This window comes from Rattus norvegicus, chromosome 1 (genome assembly GCF_036323735.1).
Source record: "Rattus norvegicus strain BN/NHsdMcwi chromosome 1, GRCr8, whole genome shotgun sequence".
NCBI classification, from domain to species: Eukaryota; Metazoa; Chordata; class Mammalia; order Rodentia; family Muridae; genus Rattus; species Rattus norvegicus.
In genome coordinates, this window is record NC_086019.1 from 100,307,428 (window position 1) to 100,335,316 (window position 27,889).

Consider the following 27,889-nt stretch of genomic DNA (forward strand, 5'->3'; position numbering starts at 1 on the left):
CGGAGCAAAGTTTGTGCAGCGGTGAGCTCTCATGTGGTAATGAGTGCAGCCCATCCAGAGAGACATCAATTTCTCAGCCTCTCTACTGACTAATCCAAACCTAGCAAAGGCTTTGCTGGAACATATCACTCAAAGCCAGACACAGAGGGAGACGTCTATATACATTTCACTTAGAGCCACACATAGAGGCTTTACTGTACATATTGCTATATATGTATTTATCTGTTTAATTTTGAGGCAGGGTATCTCTATTCTGTAGCTCTGGCTGTCCTGGAACGTTCTAGGTAGACCAGGCTGGCTCTGGAATCAGAGCTGCACCTGTCTTTGCCTCCTGAGAGCCAGGATTTAGGCAAGGCATGGGCCACCATGGCTGGCTTATTTACACTCTTAATTTAACTCTTGTTTAATAGAAGGATGAGAGGTGGAGGCTTTTTCATTAGAGTAGTCAGGACACAGGCTCTGGTCCTAACTCCAGTGACAGAAGATGGCTTCTATCAAATGCATATCTCATGCCTTAAATGCCCCTGACTTCCCACTATGAACTACATTTGATGATGATGATTGATTGACTCTGTTATAACCCCATTGAAGGAGTAAGGGAGCAGCATTTTATCGATGGGGGACCCAGGCTCACAGAGTAAGAGATTTCCTACTACAATTATGTGTAACCGCTTTTTTTATCCCTCCATTCTAGAAATTCATTAAAGTTGAAAATAAAGCCACCCAAGCCAGGCAAGGTGACACAGGCCTGTAATCACTTGGAAGGTTGAGGCAGGTTAACGAGGATTCAACGAGATGTACAGGAAAGTGGTGTGCACTCGCGCTGGACTCAGATTGCGGTCTCCCCGCCCACTTCTCGAGCCTCCTAGTGGCTGGGGGAGCGGTGATTCCGCGAGAGAATTGAAACCCTCCCGGGACTCGGTTGGAGAGCCAGTGATAAGGCGTAGGCTCCGGAAGGTCCTCCTACTCTTAAATCTTCCTACCGCGCCTCGGCTCCGCCTTGCGCCCGACTGCGTTGTCGGTAGTTGCGTTCTCAGGCAGGCGGTGAAGGCGCTGGCGAGTGGAGGAGCCCTCGTGATTCGGTGAGGAGCTGGGAGTCTGGGTACTGGCCCCGTGAGCTGCCAGGTCCTTGCTGGGGTCCTTGTCTGCGGCTGCGCGTAGTGTAGCCGCCGGAGCGATCGGGGCGACTGTGTCTTCAGCGCGGGGACACTGCCATCCCGACACTCGCCCGCAGCTCCCTCTGCTGTCCACTCGGACTCCTTTCCTCTCCGGTCTCCTTTCTCTTTGGGTCCCCTGGCGTCGTTTCTGTCCCTGGGGGGTCCCTTCCGAAAGATTTCCAGTCCCGAGTTAATAGGATCTCCTGAAGCCTCCTTTCTTACAACTATGCGGTCCCCATTTGTCCCCAGTTTTAGCAGTATGGCCAGGTCGGCCACTTTCCTGGCCTGAACCTCAGGAAGGCTGTCGTAGGTCCAGTAAAGAAGAGATTGTTGTCTTTGGCCCTCTCTGTAGCGGGGCGTGGAGAAATTGCTGACTAAGTTCTACGCCTTTTGTGCAATTGCAGCCTGTGTCAGGCCCTGCACAAAGATAGCGAGTGGTGGCCACAGCTCTGCAAAAGTCTACTTAGTAGCGAGTGGTTTTGGCTTCAACATTAAGACAGTTTGGGGCTAGTGACCTATTTGATACAGGGAACAAGTGGCTTCTCCTCAGGATATCAGGTTTTCTGCATTTGTGTAGGATATGCGTGCGCTCTCCAGTGGGGAATTCTGTAAAAAGTGTGACTTGTTTACTCAAACTTTTACTCTGTGGCTGGCGGGAAAGGGTTGAGAAGGGGGAAAGGGGGACACTTTTCCAGACTTTTACAACTTCTGGGGAAAAAAATCACTTTTCTTCTCTTCCCCTCCCCTCCCCTCCCCTCCCCTCCCTTCCCCTCCCTCCCTTCCCCTCCTCTCTTTCTTTTAAATCAGTTTCCCTCAGGCTCCCTCATGCCTCTAAATTTTGAGATTGTTGTCAAGGCCTTGGCGAGTAGATATTTGGTACTCTGCAGTGTTACTTTACGGGTTTTCTAAATGTGGCAAAACTCAGCGTCTCGACAGCGAAGGAGCTCATCCTGGCTTACTTTGACGGTGGCGCAGTGGAAACTTCTCAGAAATGTTCTGTAATGCTTTGTCTGATTTTTATTTATCTATTTTTATTCTTTGAGAATTTCATATATTTTTGGTCGTACTCATCCCCCTCACCTGTCCCTTCCCAGATCCACATTCCACCTCTTATGAGTCCACTCTAATTAGAGCTACCAATAGACTCTTGTTTTTGGCTTTGAGGGTGGAACTCACAGAGACTCACTTACGTTTGCCTTGCCGTGATTAAAGGCAGGCACCACCATTCTGGGCTGTAGAGTTATTTGTTTCTAACAGTTTCGTGAGGATTTTCAGTTAAGCTATAAGCAGCACCTGAGTTCTCAGAGAGTTGAGTAGAAACTGTGATGTGGGTGCGTTTTGTTTTTGTTTTGTGTTTTGTTTTGTTTTGTTTGGTAGGAGGTGTTCTTACCTCTTTGGCTGCTCTTGAACCTGCTGTGCAGACCAGGCTGACCTTGAACTCAGAGAGATCCTTCTGCTTCTTCCCGAGGTAGAGTCGGGGTTGGGACTAAAGGTATATAGTAGCACACCCAGCTATGTGATGTGTTCTTAAAATACTGCCTACCTATCAGGCACACCCAAGAGTGTTAACTTTCAGTCATTCTGGAATTCCAGTGTAGACTCAAGACCAGCTGAGACATCCTGCCCCATGGACTGGATAACTACCAGATTCTTGGCCGTTCCTTTGGGAGATGGCCATTGTTGGAGTAGCCAGATCCGTTACAGCCTGTAAACCACTCTGATAAATTCCCTTTATATATGTATATATTTTCGTTTTATTAGTTTTATATCTCTTTAGAGAATCCTGGCTTATAGAGTGTGTCTGAATAAAATCTCCAATTTTCCTTCAGGGGAGTTGATTTCTCAGTTGATACTTTTGTTCTTTCATATCTGTAAGGATGATGTTTCACGGTCTTCTGGTTTGTAGTTTTAGATTTATTTATTTTAGGTGTATCAATATTTTGTCTGCATCCGTGTATATACCTTGTGACTGAGGAGATAAGAAGGAGGCACTGGATCCCCTAGGGCTGAAGTCACAGAAGGTTGTCAGCTGCTATGTGGGTGCTGGGAACTCAAACCCATGTCCTTTGGGAGAGCCATCAAGTGCTCTTAACTGCAGAGCATCTCTCCAGCCCAAATTGTTTTTGATAATTATGTTCACAGTTGCAGTCTCTGAAGTAGGTGCCTCTGTTTTTTTCCTCGACTCAGTCTAAAGTTTTCTTTTCCTTTGCTTTAAGATAAATTGATGATGGAGGGCTTTGGTATAGTTTTTTTTATTTTTTATTTATTTATTTTTTTATGGTCTTCTAGTGAATTCAAGCAAGCAAGACATAAATAGATAGGTAGATAGAAATTGAGATCACTGGGTTTATACTTTCAACTTGATTTGAAAAATTCAGCAACATTATTTAGTTCTTTTCTATCTTTACTGCCGTTCAAGAAATCCAGTTACCAGTTGCTGTTGGCTTCTTATTATACAGCTCACTGATGTTCTGTTCATTTTCTCAGGGTCTTTTCTTTCTGTTAATAGAACTTTTCAGTAGTTTGTTCTTATTTATCTGGTTTTATTTATTTATTTATTTTTTAAAAAATCCAAGACAACTACATTACATCCCGGTTGATTTCTGTTTTTCTGTTTTGGTCTTGAAGCATTTTATGGTAATACATGCATACCTTGATTTACTATTTCAACATTTTTAAGGACACTAAGTCAGTACATTCATAATGTCATGTTACCATTTGAGGAGATCCCTGTAGGGAAGCTAACCTCGAAGAGATGAGAATGAAAACTCAATTCAAGTTAACTTTGTCAGCCTGGATCCAACTTCAGGGAGTCCGATGCCAGGTGGTTATAATTATAGAGTAGCGTCTTAGGGTTTTATTGCTGTGACCAGACACCATGACCAAGACAAGTCTTAGAAAGGACAGCATTTAATTGGGCTGGCTTACAGGGTCAGGGGTTCAGTCTGTCATTATCAACGTGGGAGAAGGGCAGCATCTAAGCAGGCATGGTGCAGGCAGAACTAAGAGTTCTACATCTTCATCTGAAGGCTGTTAGTGGAAGACTGGCTTCTAGGCAGCTAAGACCATAGACCCTATAGCTGAAAACCTAGAATCTAGTGTGGTCTCTGACAGAGAGCATGGAGCTCAGCAAGTCATAAAGTACATATGACACCTCCCCTGAGAATGGGGTCTGTTACTCAGAGCTAAAGATATATGTCCAGGGAAAGAGATTCTGGTAAACTGCTAGGGTCAAAAAAACCTCAAAACAGCCCAAGTGGGCACAAGAGTCTGGCAAAGCTATATCTTTATTTGAATTAGGTAGCAAAAACTGATCATAGCATTGACCCTGGAGCTGACTGCATCATTGAACATTTATCTTAGTAAGTATTTAAGCAGATGAGAAAAATTTATCGTACTCTGGTTGCTACTGATCGATCAGGGGCACAGAACAGACTGGGGAGCTGAAGTGCTACCAGGAGACAGAATATCATTGAGTTTTTAAGCCCGAAATCTGCTAAGCTAGGCCTAGCCCTGGAACCTTCTAGCCTCTGTACGAGCTTATCTAGGTCTAGAGTGTTTTCAGCCTTTGAGACTTACTGCTGACTTACTGTTTTCACCCTTTTTAGCTCTTTCTGAACTCTCACTGGCTGGTTCTGAATGCTCAGCTGTTCTGTCTTAAACGCCTCTCCAAGCTGAGTGACTCAAACGTGCTTCTCTCAGTTCCGATTGAATTGCTCTCCTTGGCCTCATACTAAGTTTGGCAACATGTTCTAATCTGGTTTCTTCTCATTCTTGGGCTTTAACTGCCTCTGCTGACTTACACTAAACTCACAAACAAACTCACTGCTCCCTTCTAACTAACTTTACCTTCTTGTTTGGGATTTAAGGTGTGTGTAGGATTAATGGCGGGGGTCCCAAGTCCGCTCTGCCACAGGGCTCAGGCACTCGGGAGGCTAGCTGTGGAAAGTTTGACCCGTGCTAACCCCACACAGCCACTGTGGGAAGCTGCAGGACACCGCTCCGCTCCGGGGCTGGGGAAGTGGGGTCTGAGGCACAGGATACAGCCAGAGATGGCTGGGGCCGGGGGTGGGGTGGGGGTGGGGTAGTCCTTGGCTGAAAGGAGGTAGGCTTGAGTTTAGTGGTGCATTTCAAGGCGTTTATTGTCATGGCAGAAGGTGGATGAGTGAAGCAGTACACTTCTTGGAGTGGGCCTGCGATTAAATACCTTTTGCTGGGAGGAAGAAAAGGTGATTAGCTAAGCCTCCAGGCCTTTAGGTACCTCATTATAATGGAGATCTGTCTTGAGCCTACGTGACCTGTGGTCACATCCTCTACTTGTGAAGGGGATTGGGGCGTTGCCCTTATGTGACTGATGGCCACAAATCTATGGAGGGCTGCAGGCTAGTGACAGGATCCTGGTTTCCTGGGAGTCAGGTGAAATGCCTACTGTCCCAAAGGGTCACCAGGGTTTCAAACCTCCTCAGGGTCTTTCACTGCCCCACAGGTGTGGACTGAGGGTGTGCCTGTATTCCAGCCAGAGTAGCCAGGTTGCTGGATTAAAATCACTCTAGAAACCCACAAACATCTGTGCCAGGTCACGGGTAAATACTCCCACCAATCCCGATTTAGGGATAGGGAACTTCCTTAGGAACATGTCTTTGTGGTATACTTATCCTGTTGCCGTTGGTTGAGTTATTCAACTGTGACAGATTGACTTGTCTAGTGAGAGACCAGATCTTTTGGGTTCAGACTCCATCTTCGAGAACCTGACCTAAGGTTGAACTGAGTTAACTAACAAACTGGCACCTAGCACTGGTTTCCAGGTTACTCCCCAGCAAATCTACACCTCCAGGTAACAAGCCTGCCTCTGGGCACTTCACCTCCTAACAACCACCAAAGCGGAGGGAGAAAAGCAGAAGTTAAGTTTATGGTTTGGCTCCCAGAACCAGCCAATTATGTAAAAGGCCTTAATGCCCGTCCCCCCCACCACCCCAATCAAATGTGTTTCTGGCTAGAAACCCCCTTGCTTGTTTGCTTGCTAATGTAAATGCTTGCCTGAAACTAGGCTCAGAGCTCAATCTTCCCATCCTGCTGTGTCAGGGTTGGCAGGAAGCCAGAGCTGGAGCTTGTAATGAAGACAGCCTAATGTGATTGCATCAGAACTAGCTCCTTGGTGGTCTTTTGGGGCTCAGGCACAGCATTAGCATTTGTTTAAACTTGCCAGCCAGAATGTCTGTTACCCAGGTTCAGGTCTCTTTCTGCCAAACAGGATGTCAGTTTCCCAGGGAGGTCTTGGGAACTTAAGCTTTATTTGACCCTTATTTATAATGGACATTTTATTCAAAATGGCTTCAGTTTGGCTCCATCTGACAAACATTTTGGCTGAGATCTGTGTCTACAGAAAGCAAAAAGGTCATTAAACAACCTCCACTATCAGCTTTCTGGGTGGAATGCATGTATTTTATTTTATCACCTCCATTGAGGAAACACTGCATGGTTAACATTCTTGGTTTCCCTAGAGATCCCTGGGCCCCAATAATGTTTTTATGCTTTTGCTCCTTTGAGATAGGGTCTCACTGTGTGGCCCAGAGTCACCTGGAACTTTTGATCCTTCTGGCTCAACCTCCCTAATTCAAGAACTGAGTATAGGTGTGTCCTAATGTACCCTAACATATCTCATTTCAAATGGAGAGTCTGTGCCCATTTGTATCATGAAAGCAAGACTTATTATCACTGTATGTCAAGAGTCCATCCCACATTGTGTTCTTCCCTCCACTAACTCGGTACAGCATAGCAAATGCCTTTATGGTAAGCCATTATTCCACCCTAGAAATAAAGACTTCATTTAGAATTGTTTTACATGCTGAACATTCCTTTGTTAGTATTTTGTTAAAGATTTCAGGGCTTCTCTGTAGCTTTCTTTTCCTGTAATGCCATTGCCTGGCTTTGAGCCTGATAGTAGTCTCGAGGAATGAATTGAAAGGTACTTTCACTTGTTTTTAAAAGCTTGTAGGGGTTGGGGATTTAGCTCAGTGGTAGAGCGCTTGCCTAGCAACCGCAAAGCCCTGTGTTCGGTCCCCAGCTCCGAAAAAGGAAAAAAAAAAAAAAAAGCTTGTAGAGGGTCTCTTATGTCCTCCGAAAATATGTGATATAGTTAGTTGTTGAGAGTTTTGATGATAGATTTCATCTTTTCATTGGGTACATTTTTCTAGTCAGATTTTTTTTAGTTTTTCTTGATTGAGTTATGGTAGAAATCTGTCGGTCACATCTAGGTTATTGAATGCTCCACAGTTCTATTCTCTTCTAGTCCATTCTGTTTCTGTAATTGGTGATAATATCTTTCATTTTTGTTTTAGTGAGACACCGGGAGTCAGTTAGAGTTTCTCATATGTTAGACTAAGCCCTTTCTTCTTTCTCCCCATCCCCCCACCCTTATTTTTAAAGCTGGGGTTTCTCTGTCTTTCCTGGAACTTGATCTGTCTAGAATTCCAATATCTGCTTTCCAGAATTCTGGGATTTCAGTTTTGTGCTGCTAAGTCTAGCTTTGCTTTGGTTCTGTTTTAAATTTTTTTTTATGTGTATTTATTTCATCTGTGGGCCATGTGCATACCTGATGCCAGGGAGGTGAAAGAGTGTGTAGGATCCCATAACTGGAGTTATGGATGCTTATGAATAGAAATGTGGCAGCCACTCTAAATCCCAGAGCCATTGTCAGTCTCCAAGCCTTCTAATTTTTAAAACGTCTTAATTTTGAAACATGATCTCATAAATTTGTCCAGGGTGGCCTTGAAACCCAGTCTTGCTCAAGTTGCCCAGTTGTGCCTTGAACTTTAAAAAAAAATTATTATTGTTACTTTTATGTGTATGAGTGCCTTGGCTGTTTATATCTGTGTAACACACACACACACACACACACACACACACACACACATACACGAAAGATCCCCGCTTGACATCAGTGCAGCCATCTCTTAGGAACCATCTCTTAAGAATAAAAAATTTTTAAGTTGGCCTCTTAGCCCCCAGACGTTAGACCAGAAAGTACAGTACATTCCCACCTACTTTCCAGGAAGTCAGCTGACCATAAGAACAGATGGTATAGATTGTGTCATTCTGGGAACTACAGGGCGGGAAACATCTGCCAAGTCAGATATCCTTGGTACCGAAATAGCTGTGCTAAATAGATATAGCTGTGACCTTGTATCGTCTATATAAACTATATTTCTGCTGTCCGGGACTCTTCACATCCCTCCTGCGTGAGGACCGTGTCGAGCCCTAGTGCACTGGTATCCCGAATAAACCACTTGCTTTTGCATTGAGACTTGAGTCCCTAAGTGTTCATGGGGTGGCGTTGTCCTCAGGATCGGAGCGAGAGCCTCCTCCATCTGTGGGTCTTACGCACGCACGCACGCACGCACGCACGCACGCACGCACGCACGCACGCACGCACGCACGCACAGTATTCTTGGACAGCAGAACAGATGTTTGAATTCCGTGGGATTGGATTTAGACAGTTGTGAGCTGCCTCGTGTCTTGAATTCCGTGGGATTGGATTTAGACAGTTGTGAGCTGCCTCGTGTCTGGTCCTCTGGAAGAACAGCCAGTACTCTTAACCCCGGAGAATGGCTCTCGCCCCATTCCTTGAACTTTCAATCTTCTCAATACAGCCTCTCTGTGCTGGGATTACAGGACTAAATCGTCAGTAGCTGTTCTTTCACGTCTGGATTTAGTTTCGTCTCCTCTCCCTGCATAAGTCAATTTATCAGTCATGTTTAGCTTTAAAAAGATCAACTTTAGGGGCTCAGAGAGGTCACTCAGAGGTTGCTGGGGTGTTTGGTTCTTGGCACTCAAAACAGCCTGTAACTCTAGCTTCCAGGGGATATGTTACTCTACACACACAAACAGAAGACAAAAATCTTTTTTAAAAACTCAGCTTTTGAGTTTTAAACACCATTAGTGCTGTTTCTGGATTTTTTTTTTTTTTAGGGGTTTGTTATTATTGGATTACCCATTTCACAGACTGCTGATCTAATCTCTACTATTTTTTCTAAACTCCTTTTTTCCCTTTTTAAAAGAATCTCTTGCCTAGTGTCATTTATTGACAGTCCGATGTAACCCGGGCCAGCCTTGAACTGCTGCTGATCCTCCTAGCTCTTCCTCTTTTGTGCTAGGATGAAGGCTTCGCCCACAATACCAGGCTAAGTATTGTTACTATTGTTCTGGCTGAAAATATGCAGCCTGAGAGAGAAGATGTGAGCAATCCTAGGTGTGCTTTACTGAGATTGATGATCCTTAGAGGACCTCAGGACCTGTTCTAAGGTGGCACCCTTCCAGCTGGGGCGGGGATCACTCGTTGGACGTTGTGTAACGAGTTATACTAATACTAGCAACCCTGTGACCCGGAGGAAAGGTAAAGAGTGCCTACTGAGTGCAAGAGGCAAGAGCAACTTCTAAAACGCATGGTCCCTGTCCTTTTGAATTGGGCTTCCTCCCTAAAGGAGCTCTTTCCATCGCTGGTCTCGCTAGCCAATCAGAGTATTGGAGCGTTCCGTCCAATCAGGATCTCCGGCAGGCGGGTTTTATTTTGGGTCGCGGGTGTGTGTGGGTTCTCCGTGGCCGACAAGGGTACGAGTGGGCCCTGCTTTTATCGCTGGTATCAGGAGCTCTGAGGAGAACGTGGGCGAGCTCGGAAGCTGCGCCATGGTGAGCGAGGGGCCGCTGTCCCCAGAGGGTGAGGGGCGGTGGCTGAGCCATCGGAGCCGTTGTGATGGGTGCTTTTCGGGACTGGGGCGGGGCCGACAACCCGCGAAGCAACCTAGGCCGTGGGCCGGTGGCCTCTGGGCAGCTCCGCCTCTCGGCTGCTTCTGCGCAGAGCAAGGAAGTAGCAAAAGGCTCCGCCCTGCGCTGGGGACGCTGGGGTTGGTGACGTCGCAGGTGTGCAGGCGCTCAGAGCCTATGCTCTTTTTGTCCGGAGGGCTTGTTGCTAAGTCAAGGTAGTCTTAGTTTCTTCGAGTTATAGAAGTTTTGATGTTTACGTTTCCTGTTTATGTTGGATCCACTTCAAGTTAGTTTTGCCAAAGTGGTAAAGTCTACCCAATATTTTGTTTATATACGTGTGTGTTTGGTTCACTGGTTTGTCAAATCGCTTACTGTATTTTGGGCTTGCTTCTGACTTTTTAAATCGATATTTCTTAATTTCGAAATACCATACTTCTTTGATTATCGCAGTTTTATTGGAAGTCGTAAAGTCAGGTAGTGTACTGTTAATGTTTCGGTATTGCGTTAACTTTTTTCTTTTTCTTTTTTTGAGACAGGATCTCGTGTTTCCCAGGCTGGCCTCAAACTTTCTCTTAGCCGAGGAAGACCTTGAACTTCTGATCCCGCTACCTAAACCCACCTCCAGAGTGCTGGGATTAAGGGTGTGTGTCTATATGGCCCCTTTTTTGTGAGAGTGTGTGTGTGTGTGTGTGTGTGTGTGTGTGTGTGTGTGTGTGTGTGTTTCTGGGGAAGGAATTAAGGGCCACATGGTAGAAGTCAAGCTTTTCTCCCGATTCTGAGTATCTCTTGCCAGATAATGTTTAGATCAACTTTCTGTTAATTTCAGCATAAATTGTGAGGATTTACTTTGGGATTTGTTGAATCTGTAGATCAAAATGATAACTGTCACAATTTTGAGGCTTCTTTCCAAAATCATGTAAACCCCTCCACTTACTAAGTTCTTTTGATTGTTTTTGTATTAGAAATGAATAATTTTTTGTGTTCAGACGTCGATTACATTAACATGCAAACGTGTCTCACTTTTAACTTTCCTATATCAGCTCTGTGGTGGTTTTAATTTTACATCCCAGTGTTCTTTCGTCTGATGTACAGTTTGTATATTAATCTGGCAAGTCTTACAAGTTCCTGGTGTCCTAAAGTCTTGCTGGTTCTTGGATTCTTTCATTTTAACAGTTTGACTGGTGCGCTGCCTTTTCGGGCAGTACAGGTTTTTGTAGGCAGTTACTAGTATGATGACATGGTTTTGCCATTTAACTTGTTCAGTTTGGTGGATCACGTTTTTAAGTTTTTACTGATGGAGATTAAAGCAGCCATTTGCATAACGCTGGGCATGTGTTCTCCCATGGAACCTTGTTCACAGTCTGAAGTTTGAGGCTTGAACGGACTTTCCTGGAACCGCGGTGATTTCCGGCATGGTTTGGGATGGACTCTGTTTTCAGGTGGGCTTTTATCCTGCAGACCAGGCTAGGCTTCAAACACATATCAGTTCCGTTTCAGCATGCCAAATGCTAGCGTTACAGACACGTGTGTGCACACTGCCTGATTTTAGTTATTTTAGAAATACACTTGAAAACTTGGATTATTAATGTTTGTTGAGAGGTTTCGCGTTGGGCATTCTTTAGCTTTTTTTTTTTTTTTCTTTCTCCTGTGTTGTTTTTGGTGTTGTGGTAATGTCGATCTCGAATTTTGAACCAGGATTTGCTTGCTTTCTTTAGAGGGTGTTTTACTAAATTACTGCCATATCTTAGTTGTTGACGATTGAGATAATTTGCAGCTCGTTTTTTTTTTTTTTAATTTTGAAGTAGTGATTTCATTTTTTCAGGACATATAGGCATACTCATACTGGCCATCTCCCTGTTTGCCTTTCAGAAAATTTGTTCATTTCTTCTAAATTACTAAATTTGTGGTCTGGGGTTGTTCATCGTGTGCCTTTGTGGTTCCTTTAATGTTCGTGCTAATGATGGCACCGTATAATTTCCTCATCCCAGTACTGAGCAGGCCAAATCCTGCTTGGTTTCGCAGAGCAGCTGTAGACGAAACAGTTCTAACAGTAGTTTTGAAAAGCCAAGTGTTAGAGTGATTGATTGTCTCCTGATTGCTTGATTTAGTTCTTCCCCTAGCCTATTACGGAATGATTTACTTTCAGCTGTCTCTCCTTTTTTTTTTTTTTTTTTTTTTTGTAGTACTGGCATTTATTGTTTTAATCTCTCCCAAATATGGCTTGTGCTTTGTGGCATACGTTATTGTAAGATGTCCTTTTGATTCTGTTGAAATAACTTAATTTTTCTTGAGACCTCTTCTTTATTATGTGTTATGTAAAACTTTGATTTAATATCCACATTTTCCAGTGTGCTGCCTGTAGTTTAGGAATTCTTAGTACCTAATCATAAAGGTGCCAAAATTAGTCTCTCTGAGTCTGTGTGTGTGTGTGTGTGTGTGTGTGTGTGTGTGTGTGTGTGTGTGTGTGTCTGTCTGTCTCCTCCCTTTCCCTCCCTCTCTCCCTCTCTTCCTCTCTTCCTCTCCATCTCCCCCGCACCCCTTTCTCCAGGATAGAAGTGTCAGGGTGACTACTCCAGGATTTATAATAACACTTTAAATGGTTTTGTTATTTATTTTTGCTTTAAGTGCATTGGTGGTTTGCCTATGTATATTCCTGTGAGGGTGTCAGATCCCCCTGGAGGTGGAGTTACAAACAGTTGTAAGCTGCCATGTGGGCGTTAGGAATTGATCCTAGGTCCTGGGGAAGAGCAGCTAGTGCTCCTAACCGCTTAGCTGTCTTTCTAGTTTCAGGATTTTTAATCAGTTTATACTGATACCTCAAAATAGATCCTGTTTCTGGGCTGCAAGAACCTTTATTGGCTCAGTCAGGAAGACATAGAAAGGGTTGATCACTTAGTATCTTGAGCATCCTCACATTATCATAAATGTCCAGGACAAACCTGATGATATACAGCAGGAGAAAATAAGCGCAGAGAGCTCCTCCCTTTGCCAGCATATAAATCTGATCCAAAGCAGTTTCCCTACTTAAAGTAGAGATACTTTGATTTTTGAGGATCAAGAAATCAGCAAAGTCATAAATGTTTGAGAAAAGCTATCATCTGGTTTTCCGGCTGGTGTTATGTTTAATTCTGGCTGCTGAGCTTGTCATGGTTTCTTCAGTAAGGAACATTTGAGAGTCTTTTTTTTTTTAATGGTGGTGGTGGGGTGTTAAGACAGGGTCTCTGTAAACTGTGCTGGATTTGAACTTAGATTTGCCTGCCTTTGCACTGTGCCTGGATTTTTTTTTTTTTCCTTTTCCTTAACATGCTAAATTGGGAGCCCTAGACAAAACTAGCGACAGATGGGCAGTCTGTTTTAATTGGATTTTAACTCATTTAAGGAAAGAAATGAAAGGGCTTAACCAGTTTTGGAAACTAGAGGATTGTTGCTAAAGTCTTAGTTTCCTTTCTGATGCTGTGGTAAAATGGTCTGATAAAAGCAGCATTAAGGGATGAAAGGCTTATTCTGCTAACAGTCCCAGGTTACAGTCCATCGAGGGGGAAGCAGGACAAGAACTTAGAGCGGAGGGAGGGAGGGTGGATATATTCGTGCTTACTTGTGCTCAGCACCCCCTCCTGCCCCATTTATGTCGTCCAGGTCCTGCCTAGGAGATCGTGCTACCTCCGGTGGCTGGTTCTTCCTGCCTCAGTTAATATAGTCAAGACAGTTCTCCATAGGCTCACCCAAATGAGAGCCTGATCTAGATTGTCCCCTCCTTGAGACTCTAATGAGGTGCTTTGTCAAATTGTCTCCTAAAACTTAACTATCCCACTGATGAAACATTTACTTTCCCCAGCCAAAACCCAGTGCAGTACTAAACTAACACTAAATGAAACTGTTAGTCACAAATGAGTTACAGTATTTTAGACATCAAAGGCCAGTCTTTCCTAAATTCAGAATTGACCAGGCTACATGAGGTTATAGCTATGGGATTGAGTGAAACTGGCCAGAAGGAAAATTAAAATTAGAGGAGAGTGAATTATTTCAAATACTCCAAACATTAAAATATGAGACTGCTCAGTGGTAAAACACATGTGCTGCTTCAACCGATGACCTGAGTTCTATCCCCAGGAACCCACATAAAAAGCAGATGCATAGTGCATGTCTGTAGTCACATGGTGAGATGGTAGAAAGAGATGGGAGGATCCCCTGGAAACTGGGGAATATGTAGTGCAGTAGCAGAAGTGAGGGATCTGCCTCAAGTTGGAAAGCAAGGTCCACCGTTGAGTGTTGTCTTGATGCCTACATCCATGCTATGTTAATGTGTATATCTCTGAGATAGTAGCATCTGCAACTTAATAACCTGTGATCTGGAAGGCGTCTATAGCACCAAAAGGTTAAGCAAGGGCCTCCCTACCCATAACACCAATCATAACCAATAAGCAAGAGTTAGAAAAGTTAGATTTTAAGTCTCTAAAAGAGTCATCCCTCCAAAATTTAGTGGTGACATGTATGTTTTTATCCTTTCATCTATCTTTAACAAAAGCCATAATGGTTGAATGTGGCACCATAGCACAACTTTTACAAAGAGAGATAAGGAGCATGACAGTAGCAGCTGGAAAGATGGACGAATGGGAGGTATCTAGCTCTGCTGTCTCGGGGTAAAGGAATAACATGGTCATCAGAACCTGACGTAGGCGATATCCTTGTTTGTGGCATGATTTAAAGCTTAAGAAACAGGTTTGGGATACATTCCCTGAAGTGACATCAAGGGAATAAGAAGGTAGGGCTCGTACAGTCATAGAACTCAGGTGAAAGCAAAAAGCACTTGGAGTTGCAGGTGTGTGGGGTGCGTTTTACTTTGGTCTCATGGGAAGAAATGAAAATCTCCAAGAGGTTCACGTGGGTAGGCTTCTTGAGTTTCTGGGGTGAAAAAGCTTTAACTGTTGGCAGATAAGTCATGGTCATAGGTTATTTGTTAATTTTTTTGTGGTTAGATATCTTGTAGGATGTCTTTTGTGTCTGGGAAGGCTCCTTGTGCCTATTGATATAAAATCCTTAGTAGGGGGATTACTGCCTTAGAATGGGAAATCTAAGTGTTCTGTGAGACTAGTCTGATGAGCAATAGTGGTGTTCTGCTGTGAGGTAAGAAGTTTGTTAATAGAGGTTAATAAATCACCTGTGTACTAAGAGGTATCTGTTAATTTCAAGGAAGAAAGGTTTTCTTCCATGGCAAAAGGGTAGGGGTGTCCAACATGTCTTGAGGCCAGACACTTCAGGTGAATGATTGACTATCTGGGATAAGGGGTTCTGCCATTTAAAGCCAAATAGGAACTGAGTCTGGGTGGGTTCAAATACAGAGATAAAGCATCCTTAAAGTCTCAACAAGAGTGTATTTCTTCCTACAATGTAAAGATTAAGACCCGTGGAAAGGTTGGATCACAGTTAAGGATGTGTCAACAAAAAGTGGTAACCCCTTCTAAGTCTTAGGTTTTTAATTGTGCCTTTGAAGAAAGTTGTCTTTAATGACAATTGTGGCAGAAGGGGCTGTTAGCATCTGGGATTAGAGATGCCTCACACTTGAAGGGGAACTTGTTATAAGATGTAGGGGTGCATAGTAGAGATAGGGGAGAATGTTTGGGGCCCTAGACATTCTTGGGCCTTTTTAGGGTAGGGGCTTAGGGTGTCTGATGTGATGAATGGCCTGGAGGTTGGTTGAAATGTCCTACTTAGGAAGGGAATTGGGCAGCTGGGGAGAACCAAAAGGAATGAATGAATGATGTTTATCCCATGTGTTGAAGAGGTGTATAGTGTGCTGGTTGGAGTTTTCCATTAGTGCTAGGGAGGAAGACTAAGGACCCAGATGTTAAATTAGAAAGGTCACCGGGAGGAGAATGCAGTATAGTCATAGCCCTTGGTATTTCTTGGATCATCTGAGGCTTATTCATGGAGTACCAAGGAAAACTTGAGCCTGAATAACCCCAGCGTCATGTCTTCAAAAGGGAAGTAATCCCTTATTGTACGGGACCAAAGTTAGGGTATTGGTCAGTTTTCATGGTTGGCCCCAGTGTGAGATTTTTAGATAGAAGATGGCAGGAGGTGGATTCTAGTGGCCCTCAGTTTGCAATTTAGATTGGTCTCACGGGAGGTTTATGATAGTTGGGTTGCTTTGTGCTCTCACAGCTGAAGTACTATGATGGACCACAGGGCTTTTCTAGTCCTCTTCTTAATTATTAAATACAGTCTTAAAGGCTCTATCTAGAAAGTAGGAGAAAAGGAGTTTAGGGTCCCTGTTCTGATTTTTGAAACTTTTGTTTAATATCTGAAGAGGTTTTTATAAAATACACAGGTAGTTTTCCTTTAGCCGAGTTAAAGTATTGTTTCATGATCAGCCAACCCATGCTAAATGAAGAAGAATGAGGTTCTTGGAAGGATCCTTTGTTATGTTCATAACACAGCATTGTTAAAGGCGTTGAGCAGCCTTTTTCTTTCTAAGAAACAGAAGTCATATTCCTGAGGGTTCTTTCCCAATTGTCTCCCATGTAGGGGTCTTGATATGATTATTTGGGTTTCCTGTGAATGTTGTATCTCTGTTATCCCGGCTATGACTGTGGCTCTCATTGGCTCAGATCCCCACCGAAGACTAGGTATGGAACCTCTTTGTATGCATATAGCAAGTGGTTAGAATGCTATAGATAGGTACTGGAGAGATGGCTCATTGGCTAGAACAGTAGCTACTCTTCCAAAGGACCTAGGTTCTATTGCCAGCACCCACATGGAGGCTCATAACTGTCTATACCTCTAGTCCAAGGGGATCTGATGGCCAATTGTGATCACCATGAGCACCAAGTATGCATATGGTACACAGACGTAAGTGCAGGCAAACACACAGAAATATTTTAAAAATAAAATTACATAAATGTATTGGCCAGCTTAGGTCAAAAGACTACAATTAGACCTTTGAATTCCTTAATTCAGGGAGAGGGGATTCTTGGGATCACAGTTGAGATTTGGAACAGTTTAGATAGGAAAAGACACATGTATCTGGCTAGTGCTGGTCCCTACTGGCCACCTCATACATGTATATGGATTTGTGTTTTTTGTTGTTTGTTTTGTTTTTGAGACAGGGTCTCACCACTTAGTTCTTGCCTAGAACTTGCTATGTTGACCAGGTTGGCCTCAGATTCAGAGATGGGCCTGATTCTTTCTACTGAATACCAGGATTAAAGGCATGCACCATCACATCCAGCATGAGGAATATTTTCTGAAGGTCAGAGTATAGCTTTTATTTACTTCTGAATTCTCTGCGTCAAACTCCTGGGTGAACATGTATGTGAAAGTAGAATTTATCTGGATAAGGGGGAAGAGACTTGCAGGTAGAAAGCGAAGGAGTCTAGAGAACAGGAGAAACGAAGTCCCTTAAAATTGTAGGTTACAACAGTTAGTGGTCCCCCCCCCCCCCCATAACCTTAAAATACCAACAAAGATTGCTTTGGCCCGTGTCCATCAGTTTTGAATGGGAAACATATCTTTCTGTAAGAACCCAAAAGGACTTCCTTCGCGTATTCTCTTAAGGGAGACAAAAGCTTTAGAGTCACTTAAAGCAACCTTTAGCTGATTACCATAAACACCAGAGGTAAGAAGAGAGTCCCTTTGTAAGCCATCAAAATGCTGGACAAAACAACACCTGGAAGGCCGATGACAGTCAAAAGGATTCTCAAAGACACGTACAGACAGAGGTTATTGAAATACTTCAAGGAGGCAGTCAGCCCACAGAGGGAGCTGCATAGATCAGAGGGTGAAGGATGACTTGGTTCCTTATGGTGTGGTCCATATCTGATATCAAGGTAGATATATGAATACCCTATCTTGTAGAGTAGTAAATTTTGCATTTTTAAAATAAAGCTGGCCGTTTTTTTAGTGCCACTAAATAAAGTGCCATGAAATCTTCAAAATGTGGAGATTTGCTTTTATTTTGTCCCTTTGTGTCTGCATGGTATGAAAGTCTTTACTGTGTGCTAGGCAAACCATCACTTTATTGTTTAGAAGACTGACAGTTTCTAAGCATTTGGATTAGTAGAAAGTTAAGTTACTGATAAGTTGCAGCTTTTAAATTTAAATTTATTTATTTACGTCCCACCTTCTCCTCCCATACTCCCTCCCCGCTATCCTCCTCCCCCTTCTCTAAGAGGAGTGCTAGATGAGGCACATCCCTCCCCCTTAGGCTACACAAAGCAGCTCTGTTGGGATACCACAGTAAGGCTACAGTTTTAGGGAGAGCCTCTGTTTTGTTGGGGGACTCAAATGGAGACCGAGCTGCACGTCTGCTACATATGTGCTGAGGGCCTCATTCCAGCCCATGTATGTTCTTTGGTTGGTGGCTCAGTCTCCCAGAGCTCCCAGGGGTTCAGATTAGTTGACTTTGTTGGTCTTCCTGTGGGGTTCCCATCCCCTTCAGGGCTTTCAGTCCTTCCTCCAACTCTTCCATAAGAGTTCCTGACCTCAGTCCATGTTTGACTATGGGTATCTGTGTCTGTTTCTGTTAGCTGCTGGGTAAAGCCTCTCAGAGATTAGGTATGCTAGACTCCTGCCTGCAAGCATGACAGAGTATCACTAATATTATCAGGGATTGGTGCTTGCCCATGGGTTGGACCGCTTATTGGTCAGCCATTCTTTCAGTCTTTTCCTCCATCTTTGTCCCTGCATTTCTCTTAGTCAGGATAGATTTTGGGTTGAAGCTTTTGTGGATGTGTTGGTGTCCTTATCCCTCTCTTGCTGGTCCTGCCTTGCTACAGGAGGTGACCTCTTTGGGTTCCATGTCCCCACTGTAAGGCATTTCTGCTAAGGTCATACACTTTGACTTCTGAGAGCCTCTTCCACCCCAGGTCTCTGGGACTTCCTAGAGACTCCCCCCAACACCCCACTCCCTGCAGCTGAAGATTTCCATTCATTGCCCTCTGGGCCTCTCTCTTGTTATAAGTCTGTTCTTTATTTTATTTCTTTTTTAATTTCATGTGATTTTATAAAGGTATAATCCGGAAGAGATGACATTTGATCACTCTTTTCTTCCCCCTCCCATTTATTCACTACCTTTTTCCTTCCTGAAGTGGAAGCCTTGCAATAGAGTACAGCTTGGCTTTGAACTCCTGAATGCAAGTGATTTTATATACTGGTCTCCCAAGTAGCTGGGACTATAAGTACATGCCAACACTCCTGACACCATTGCATTCTTTATAAAAACACATATCATCTAATTGTTTCATTCTGCATTTCTGTTTACTTAATGGATGTTGATTTTATTGTAGTTAGGATCATCAATCATTCTTGTTGTGGTAAATTCTGCATGGTATGAATTCCTTTTGAGATTTCTAAATGTATTTTCTTGGTGTAATCAGTTCTCCATTTAATAAGTGACAATATGCATGAAGTGTTATCTTTCAGAGAAACTCAGTAGACTCATTGCTCACATCATTGGGGGCGGTGGGGAATTTTCTTGCTACCTCTAAATGTATAGAACATTAAGAAAACTAACAGCTCAGAAAATTGCAGTGTTCATGTAGTCATTTAGGATAAGAGAACTGCTCTTACCATTTATGTTAGTGGGACGTCTCCCAAAATCTTAGGTTCCTTAATACCAGAAAAAGTTCACTCTGTGTGTAGAAATATGTAAGTAAAAGCAACCTCTTGACTCCTAATGCTGGCTCTTTCCTGTATAGCATTCAGCAGAATCCTGTTATTATAGGCATTAGAAATCCCTCTAGAAGGAAAAAATGAGATGGCCTACCAGCACATTTATATCCTAGGCATAGTCATGAAGAGTATTCCTACTGTGCTCTCCTTGATTCCTTCCTGTCTTCCTGCCTTTTTCCTTTTCCTTTCCATGGAGTCAAGGTCTCACTGTGTAGTCCTGGCTGATCTAGACCTCTTTGTTGTCTTTTTTTAAAAAAAAATATCTCAGGGCTAGCATTAGAATTTCAATTTCATTGAATAAATTCCTGAATACTAAAAAGTTATATGGACATCTTATCAATTGAGTATAAAACCTCTAGATCTGTTAGTCTCATGTGTTCTCTTCTGTATACATTCGGGATGTTTAGGAGTTTTTGGCCTTTGAAGATGTGGCTGTGGAGTTCAGCCAGGAAGAATGGGTTTTGCTGGATCCTTCTCAGAGGAAACTATACAGAGATGTGATGCTGGAAACCTGCAATAACCTTGCTTCGATAGGTAAGAAAGCCACTGTTTATTTTGAACAGGAACAAGTGTTCCTTGGTTGTTTGATTTGGAAAGGGAAGAAATCAATGAACAGGAATGGGCCCAGTGTATGTCAAACCAAGAAACTCATTTTTCTGTTATTTCTAATAATTTGTGATGTGGGGGTATAATCTTGATTTTAGGCATCAAATGGGAAGACCAGAACATTGAAGAGCAGTACAGACATTCTTGGAGATACCTAAGGTAATTTTCATATACATGTAGAAGAAAGTTTTCCTTGAGAAACTCTTAAACATGTTATGAAAAGTAAAACAAAAGGAGCTGGAAGGATGGTAAAGCATTCAGCAGTATCACCAGTTTCACAGGATAGAAATACCTCAGAGCAATGATTGATATATATATATTTGATTTATTTACTTATGTATTTCTCATACATGGGTATATGGGTCTGCAGACACATCTACACACGAGAAGACAGCATTGGATTCCATGGGCCTAGAGTCATAGGTGGTTGTGAGCCACCATGTGGATGCTGGGAATTGGAAGAGAAGAAGCCAGTGCTCTTAATGGCTGAGCCATCTCTCTGGCCTGGATGGGGCTGTTTTGATAGTAGCTCTTTGTGCAGATAGTGTAGATCATTAGTTCTTTCTGTGAGACTATTCAGGTGGCAAAAGCATCCGGTTTCCTTTTCTGACTAGAGTAAGTACAACACCTACTAGTAAGCAGGCAGTTGTTAGTGAAGCAGCCATTGCTAACATGTTTATTCTTTTTTACAGAAGTTACATGATAGATGCAATTTGCGAGCATAAAGAAGGTGGTCAGTTTCAAGAAACCTTTACCTGGATACCAAATTTCCGTAGGAGTACTAACATTTCTACTGGAGTAAAACAACTTGAATGTGGTGTGTGTGGCAAAGTTTTCACGTGTCATTTATCCTTTAGTGAGCACATCATGTCTCACTTAGGGGACAAACCATCTGAACACAAATACGGTAAGAGGCAATATAAGTGTAAATAATGTAAAAAAAAATCTTAAACTCACAAATATGTAATGATACCTTATGAAAACGAAATGTTTTCAAAATCTTTTTATTTTCCAGGTTCATGGGGAATACAGCCCCAAAGTCAGAGCGCCGAAACATCCTATGAACCATGTGGAGTGGCCGTCGTTTGCCATTGTTCTCTTTCTGTAGATGGAAGAACCGACAGTAAAGACAAATGTTATAAATGTGAACAGTCCAGAAAAGCTCTGAGTTCTTCCAGTTCCCTTCCGAGTCAAAAGCCAGTTTATCCTGGAGGAAGAAGCTATGAGTGTGAACAGTGTGGAAAGTCCTTTAGACACGAGAGTTCACTTCTGTTACACCAATTAACTCACATTGGAGGGAAACCCTACGAGTGTAAGCAATGTGGGAAAACCCTCTGTTCTTCCAGTTCCCTTCGAGTTCACGAAAGGATTCACAATGGAGAAAAACTTTATGCATGTAAACAGTGTGATAAAGCCTTCAAATGTCAGAGTTTCCTGCGAATACACGAAAGAGGCCACACTGGAGAGAATTACTATGATTGTAAACAGTGTGGTAAAGCTTTCAGAAGTCACTCTTCTCTTCAGAGACATAAAATAGCTCATCCGAGGGAAAAACCTTATGCTTGTAAACAATGTGGTAAGTCCTTCACTTATCCATATTTACTTCAGACACACGATAGATTTCACACTGGAGAGAAACCATATAAATGTAGGCTATGTAGTAAAGCCTTTCTTTGTTCCCCCTTTCTTCAAAGACACAAAAGAACTCATGCTTGGGAAAGACCCTATAAATGTAAACAGTGTGGTAATGCCTTTGGAAGCCATAGCTCCCTTCGCTTGCATGCAAGGGCTCATCCTGTGGAAGAGTCTTACACGTGTAAGATATGCAATAAAGCCTTTCTATGTCCTCCTTTCCTTCAAAGACACGAGAAAATGCACACAGAGGAAAAGCCCTTTGAATGTAAGCAATGTAGTAAAATCTTCAGAGATTGGAGCACCTTCCAAGTGCATGAAAGATCTCATACTGTAGAAAAGCCCTATAAATGTAAGCTATGTAGTAAAGCCTTTTTTTATTCCTCTTCCTTGGAAAGACATAAAAAGATTCACACTAGAAAAAAGAGCTATCCATGTAAATTTGCATGTAAATGGTGTGGTCAGTCCTTCAGTTTTCCCTGCTTACTTGAGAAGCATTTAAGAGCTCACACTAATGAAAAACCCTATGAGTGTGAACAGTGTGGTAAAACATTTAGGAGTCTCACTTATGTTCACATACATAAAAGAACTCACACTGAAGAAAGGCAGTATGCATGGAAACAGTGTGGTAAAAGTCTCAGTTGTCCTGGTGCTCTTCAGTTACACGAACTAACTCATACTGGAGAAAAACTTTACGAATGTCAGCAATTTGATAAAACCGTCAGAAGATTCAATTATTTCCAAGTACATGAAAGGGCTCATACTGAAGAAAAAGCTTACCAATGTAAGCAGTGTGATAAAATTCTCAGTTGTTCAAGTTCCCTTCAGCTACATGAAAGAACCCACACTGGAGAGAAGCCACATGAATGTAAACAATGTGGTGAAGCCTTCACAGTCCTCAGCAGTCTTCAAGTACATGAACTATCTCACACTCATGAAAAGCCTGATGAATGTAACCTGCATGATAAAGTTTTCAGTCTTAGTAATCCTATACAGGAAAGAAAGAAAGCTGAAACAAATCTCTGTGACTGTAAACAGTGTGGTAAGTCCTTTGTTTCTCGATACTTACTTCAAATGCATGAAAGGTCTCATTCTGCAGAGAGACGCTATGAGTGTAAGGTATGCGGTAAAAGCTTCATTTATCCGTCATTTCTTCAAAGACATGAAAGGACGCACACTGGAGAAAAACCTTATGGATGCAAACAGTGTGGTAAGGCCTTCAGAGTTCAGAGCTCCCTTCGATTACATGAAAGAACTCATTCTGAGGAAAAACCTTATGAATGTAAAGACTGTGGTAAAGCCTTCTGGCGGCTCCCTTCTCTTCAAGTACACGAAAGGATCCATACAGGAGAAAAACCCTTTGAGTGTAAACAATGTGATAAAACCTTCAGGTGTCACAGTTCCCTTCAAAGACATGAAAGAACTCATAGTCATGAAAAACCGTATGAATGTACACAGTGTGGTAAGACCTTTAGATGTCACCGATCCCTTCAAAGACATGGAAAAACTCATGCTGGAGAAAAGGCCCCATGAATGTTGACAGTGAGCAAAAATTTTTAGACTTTCCAATTTTTTTTGTAGTGTTTAAAAGTAACTCCTGGGAAGAAATTCTGGTGGTATAAAACAAGTGGTGGTGGTGGCGTTTTTAATCATAGACTACTGAAGAAGGACCTATCAATAATAGTGAATTAAGATGTTCAGTTCCAAGCTTGACATGGTGGTGAATGACTTTAATCCCAGCACTGGGGCGGCAAAGGTAGGCAGATCTCTTGTTCAGGCCCAGCCTACTGGGTAGAGTGAGTTACAAAACAACTGGGGCTACACAGAGAAACCCGGCCTCAAAAAACAAAAGATGTTTGGTTCCATTTGAAGACTTGAACATCTCTGGTGGAATACCTTTGGAATGAATATAATGTAAGGATACCTGATTTTTCATGTATCATCTGGAATACACACATGATAGTGCAAATAGAGGTAGCTCGTATAAGAATAAATGTTGGATTGAAAATAGTTTGGAAAGTAAAGTTTGTAAAAATTTTAACTACACTAAAAGTCATGAAGACTATTGGTGTAAACCATATGTATCTTAAAATCCTCATGCAAATTAGCCTATAATGCTCAGATTTTTGTAATATGAATATTATATAGGTTAGGAGTAGGTTGTGTTTGATTTGCAATTACTAGTGATCACAGAAGGAATGGTGGTGCAGCCCTATAGTGCTAGTTACTCAGGTGGCTGATGGAGGAGAATCGCAAGTTCAGGACCTGCCCAAGCAACATAAGCCCTATTTTTCAATCAAAAGTTGAAGAGTACTGGGTGTGTTGCTAATTAGGTAGAATACTTAGCTGGCAAGCATGAGACTGTAAGTTCAGTCCTCAGTACTCAAAAGAATAAGAATCCCAAGAGAATGAGTTGCCATTTCTTTTAGAGAGGCAGACATTAAGTGTTCAACAGTAGAGATAGTTTGTGATAAGATACATTTTTGGACAATTTTATAAGTGAAGATCATTGTGTCTTCTGTTCCTTTTCCTGGTGCTGTGATAAAATGTTCCAAGAAAAACAAGCTAGGAAGGGTTTCTTTTGGCCAAGAAGTTAAGCTGTCACAGTTTGACATGTCACAGAAGTTAGTCCAGGAGTAACTAGTGACCGTTTGCCACACTGTATCTATAGTCAAAAAAAAGCAATGTGTGACCATGATTACCTAGCTTTCTCTCTTTTATACAGTCTGGAACCCAAACCCATGGAATAATGCTACCTCCTTCGGGGTGGGTCTTCCTGTCTCAGTTTAAATCCCTTACAGGCAAACCCTGAGGCTCATCTCCCAGGGGATTCTAGATCTTTTAAAGATGATATCAGCGATCACAAATATATTACATACTGCTCCAAACATGGGTAGTGCATTTTACTGCTGATTTTAGGCGAGGACAACTACATATTTAGGAAACTGAAAGTATTTGGTGTATATATGTGAAAGGATAATGGTTAGAAAGGCGAGTGCTATACTTGGAGTCTTCTGGACTAGGTGCTGCTCTGAGTGAGTTATTGTTTAGTCGATGTTAAGGACAGTACTGTACGCTAAGATCATTACTAGTAACTTTATAAACACTTTAGACTTAGATTTTGTCTGTAAAAAATTTGGCTCAGTACATTAGTTCAAAACTTTTTCACTTTGCAAAATTAAAAAAATTTTGTACTTTTCTAGACACTCATCAGTATGCAAGTAAGAATTTAGTATAACTTAGACTATATTGTATTAGAAAGCTTGATTTTAGAATTTTCTCTGTAACTTACCAATATGTATTTTATAAAGTTGTAGTGAATTTTAGTTTAGGATTATTTGGTTTGGGATTATACCATAGTTTCTAAAATGGTTCTAAATGTACTTTTGCCATTTTGTACTCATTTATGTATTGGGCACTCAGCATTGATGATTTCAACTCTGGACAACTTGGGTTTCTATATTTTGCATTCTAAAATATTACGGGTTTTGTTTTTTTTTTTTTTTTTTTTCTTTTTGAGACAAAGTAGCTCTGACCCAGAACTCAGTATGTAGACCAGGCTGACCTTGAATTTAGCGATTCACCTGCCTTGGCCTCGTGAGTACTTGCTAGGATTAAAGGCAAGTGCCACATTCAGGTAAGATTTGTATGTAAAAGGGGTTGGGGATTTAGCTCAGTGGTAGAGCAAGTGCAAGGCCCTGGGTTCAGTCCTCAGCTCCGGAAAAAAAAGAAAAAAAATTTGTTTGTAAAAATAAGCCTCATCTGATTAGTGTGAAAATTTGCTTTCATCTTTAATAAATAGTAAAATTATGTTTACTCAAGAATTTTTAAAATGGATTTATTTTTAAGGATGTTTTAACTTACAGTCATTTTATGTCTGTGTGTGTATAAAGAGAAGCAATATAACCAGAAGCTGATTTGTTCGGTGTGAAGAGTGGCCAAATAAAAGTTTGCCACTGTCACGTTGATACTGGGAGGGTCTATTTTCTTCTATTTGGAGGCCAGAGTATAGCGAGAGATAGAGTTAAGATTAAAGATCAGGTTTAGAATTAGAGGAGGAGAAATTGAGTTCGCATAGGGTTTAGGATTTTTACCGTTAAGGGTTATGGTAAATAATGGTGGTAAGGCTTGCGGTTGGGCACTAGGGTTAGGGGTTAAAGTTTTAGATTTACATTTAGATTTTGCATTAGGGATTAATGGTGTATGGCTAAGAGATAATGATAAGTGTGGTCGAATATGAGCTGCTGTGTTGTGTATCATTGGTTTGGGTTGGGATCAGAGGGGATTGGTTGAGTTTGGAGTAGTGATAGTATTAGCTGTGGTTACAGTAGGATTAGGGGTAGAATTAATTCAGTGAGTCAGGTTAGGACTAGTGTTAGCATTTGGGATGTTAGGTGTGTTTAGTATTGGAGTAAGAGATTGAAATTAGGTTTAGGATAAGATTAAAGGTTACTGTGGAGCAGCAGCATATTCTGTCTTCCAAACAAGCCTTCTGAGAGAGCAGTAGAAACTGTGAGAAGTGATGCTCTGTGTACATGGAGCTTGCAGGATTGGAAGGGGTCAAAATGGATTCTGGGGGATATACTAGGAAAGAATTTACAAGTGTTCCCCCACATGACAGAGACACCCGGAACACAGACTACTGTACCATGTACAACTTGCTAGGAAAAAAAAAATATCTGAGAAGCACCTTTCAACTCAGTGCAGCTGTGTCACCAGTCTCATTCTGTGAATATTTAAGTTCTTCTTATGCAACCTCTAATGCATATCCCTCATAGCAGTGCTTGCTTACACTTTGTGTTGTGTTGTTAGGTTCTAGGATTATTCTGTATATTTTTTCACCCAAGGGCTCTCTTCACCTACATTCCATCCCCTTTTATTTATGTATTTTTTAAAAAAAAAATACAGAATGCTTCATGAATTCGCATGTCATCCTTGCACAGGGGCCAGGCTAATCTTCTCTGTATTGTTCCAATTTTAGTATACGTGTTGCTGAAGCGAGCACATTGTATGTCTTGTCTTATCTCATACTTACATCCCTTCTTTTGTGCAAAAACCCTATGTCTGTGTTTTTCCTGATATCACATCTACAGAGGTCAGAAGAGGGCATCCTGTTCTCTAGAACAGGAGTTAGAGATGGTGATTAGTGGTTAACCAATCCAGGTCTTGTAAAGACACCTCTACTGCCACCTTTGTACTTTGTTTATAACTTTCCAGGGCTGTACTTATGTGGACTTCATGGACACCTGTCCTTGTGGTGCACATGAACTCACACAGGCAAACACACATAACAATCTGTATAACTTTCCATAGTTAACTTACATACTTGGTTAACTTATATTTAACTAACTTATAGTAAGTATATACTTATTCTTCATTAACTGTATCTGTCAGCCTGTAGCACCCCAAGGTTTCTTTCCCTGCCACTTTTCACATCTCACCAATCCTGCTTCCCTCCCATACCTGATCTTAGTTACCAAAATGTAATGTGGGGTAACCCAGCCCACTGCATCCTTAGGCCGGTGAGCCTGGGCTATCTCAGAAGAAGCTAGCTGAACATGACCAAAAGAGCAAGCCAGAGAACAGACGAGCCATCAGGACTCCTCCGAGCCGTCAGGACTCCTCCGTGGTTTCTGCTTGAGTTCCTATCCTGACTGTCCAAAGTGATGGATTGTGATCTAGAAGTGCAAGATGAAATAAATCCTTTTCTTCTCAAGTTGCTTTTGGACAGTATTTTATTACAAGAGAATGAAATTAGTATAAGTTTTTCATAAAGTTAAACAATGTTGTCAACTCCTTAGATGAATCTGGATGGCATACAGAAACCAAATTAATAAAATTAGAGGTGAACAGAGAGCCATTATGATCGATACCAATGAAATTGAGAAAGTCATTAGTTAATACCTTAAAGACATATTCTATAAAACTGGAAAATCTAAAGAAATGTCTGTATTTCTAGACACACTTGACTTAAAATTAAACCAAAATGGGATAAATGCGGGCATGGTTCAGTATAAGTCAGTAATTTAATGTTATAAATTACATAAATGGGTTCAAGGACAGAA

The 27,889-nt window shown here is 42.0% G+C and overlaps 1 protein-coding gene and 1 non-coding gene across 16 annotated transcripts; one reads left to right on the forward strand and one right to left on the reverse strand.

The window, feature by feature from the left end:
- Nucleotides 1-27,540, forward strand: Zfp619l1 (zinc finger protein 619 like 1). Of its 15 annotated transcripts, XM_063280931.1 has the most exons (7): nt 9,866-10,132; nt 10,454-10,558; nt 17,024-17,166; nt 19,994-20,120; nt 20,291-20,351; nt 20,885-21,099; nt 21,208-27,540. In XM_063280931.1, the coding sequence occupies exons 3-7, from the start codon at nt 17,128-17,130 to the stop codon at nt 23,355-23,357; spliced, it is 2,592 nt and encodes an 863-aa protein (XP_063137001.1). In that variant the 5' UTR covers nt 9,866-10,132; nt 10,454-10,558; nt 17,024-17,127; the 3' UTR covers nt 23,358-27,540. The 15 variants fall into 15 exon arrangements, with proteins under 15 accessions (XP_063137006.1, XP_063136997.1, XP_006228988.1 ...); XM_063280927.1 differs by lacking the exons at nt 9,866-10,132; nt 17,024-17,166 and adding an exon at nt 781-1,082 and having other exon boundaries at nt 10,450-10,558; XM_063280934.1 differs by lacking the exons at nt 9,866-10,132; nt 17,024-17,166 and adding an exon at nt 951-1,082.
- Rnu6-856 (RNA, U6 small nuclear 856) lies at nt 26,723-26,829 on the reverse strand. The gene has a single exon (XR_005499950.1). It is a non-coding gene; the product is annotated as a U6 spliceosomal RNA (small nuclear RNA).
- Nucleotides 27,541-27,889: the final 349 nt, after the last annotated feature.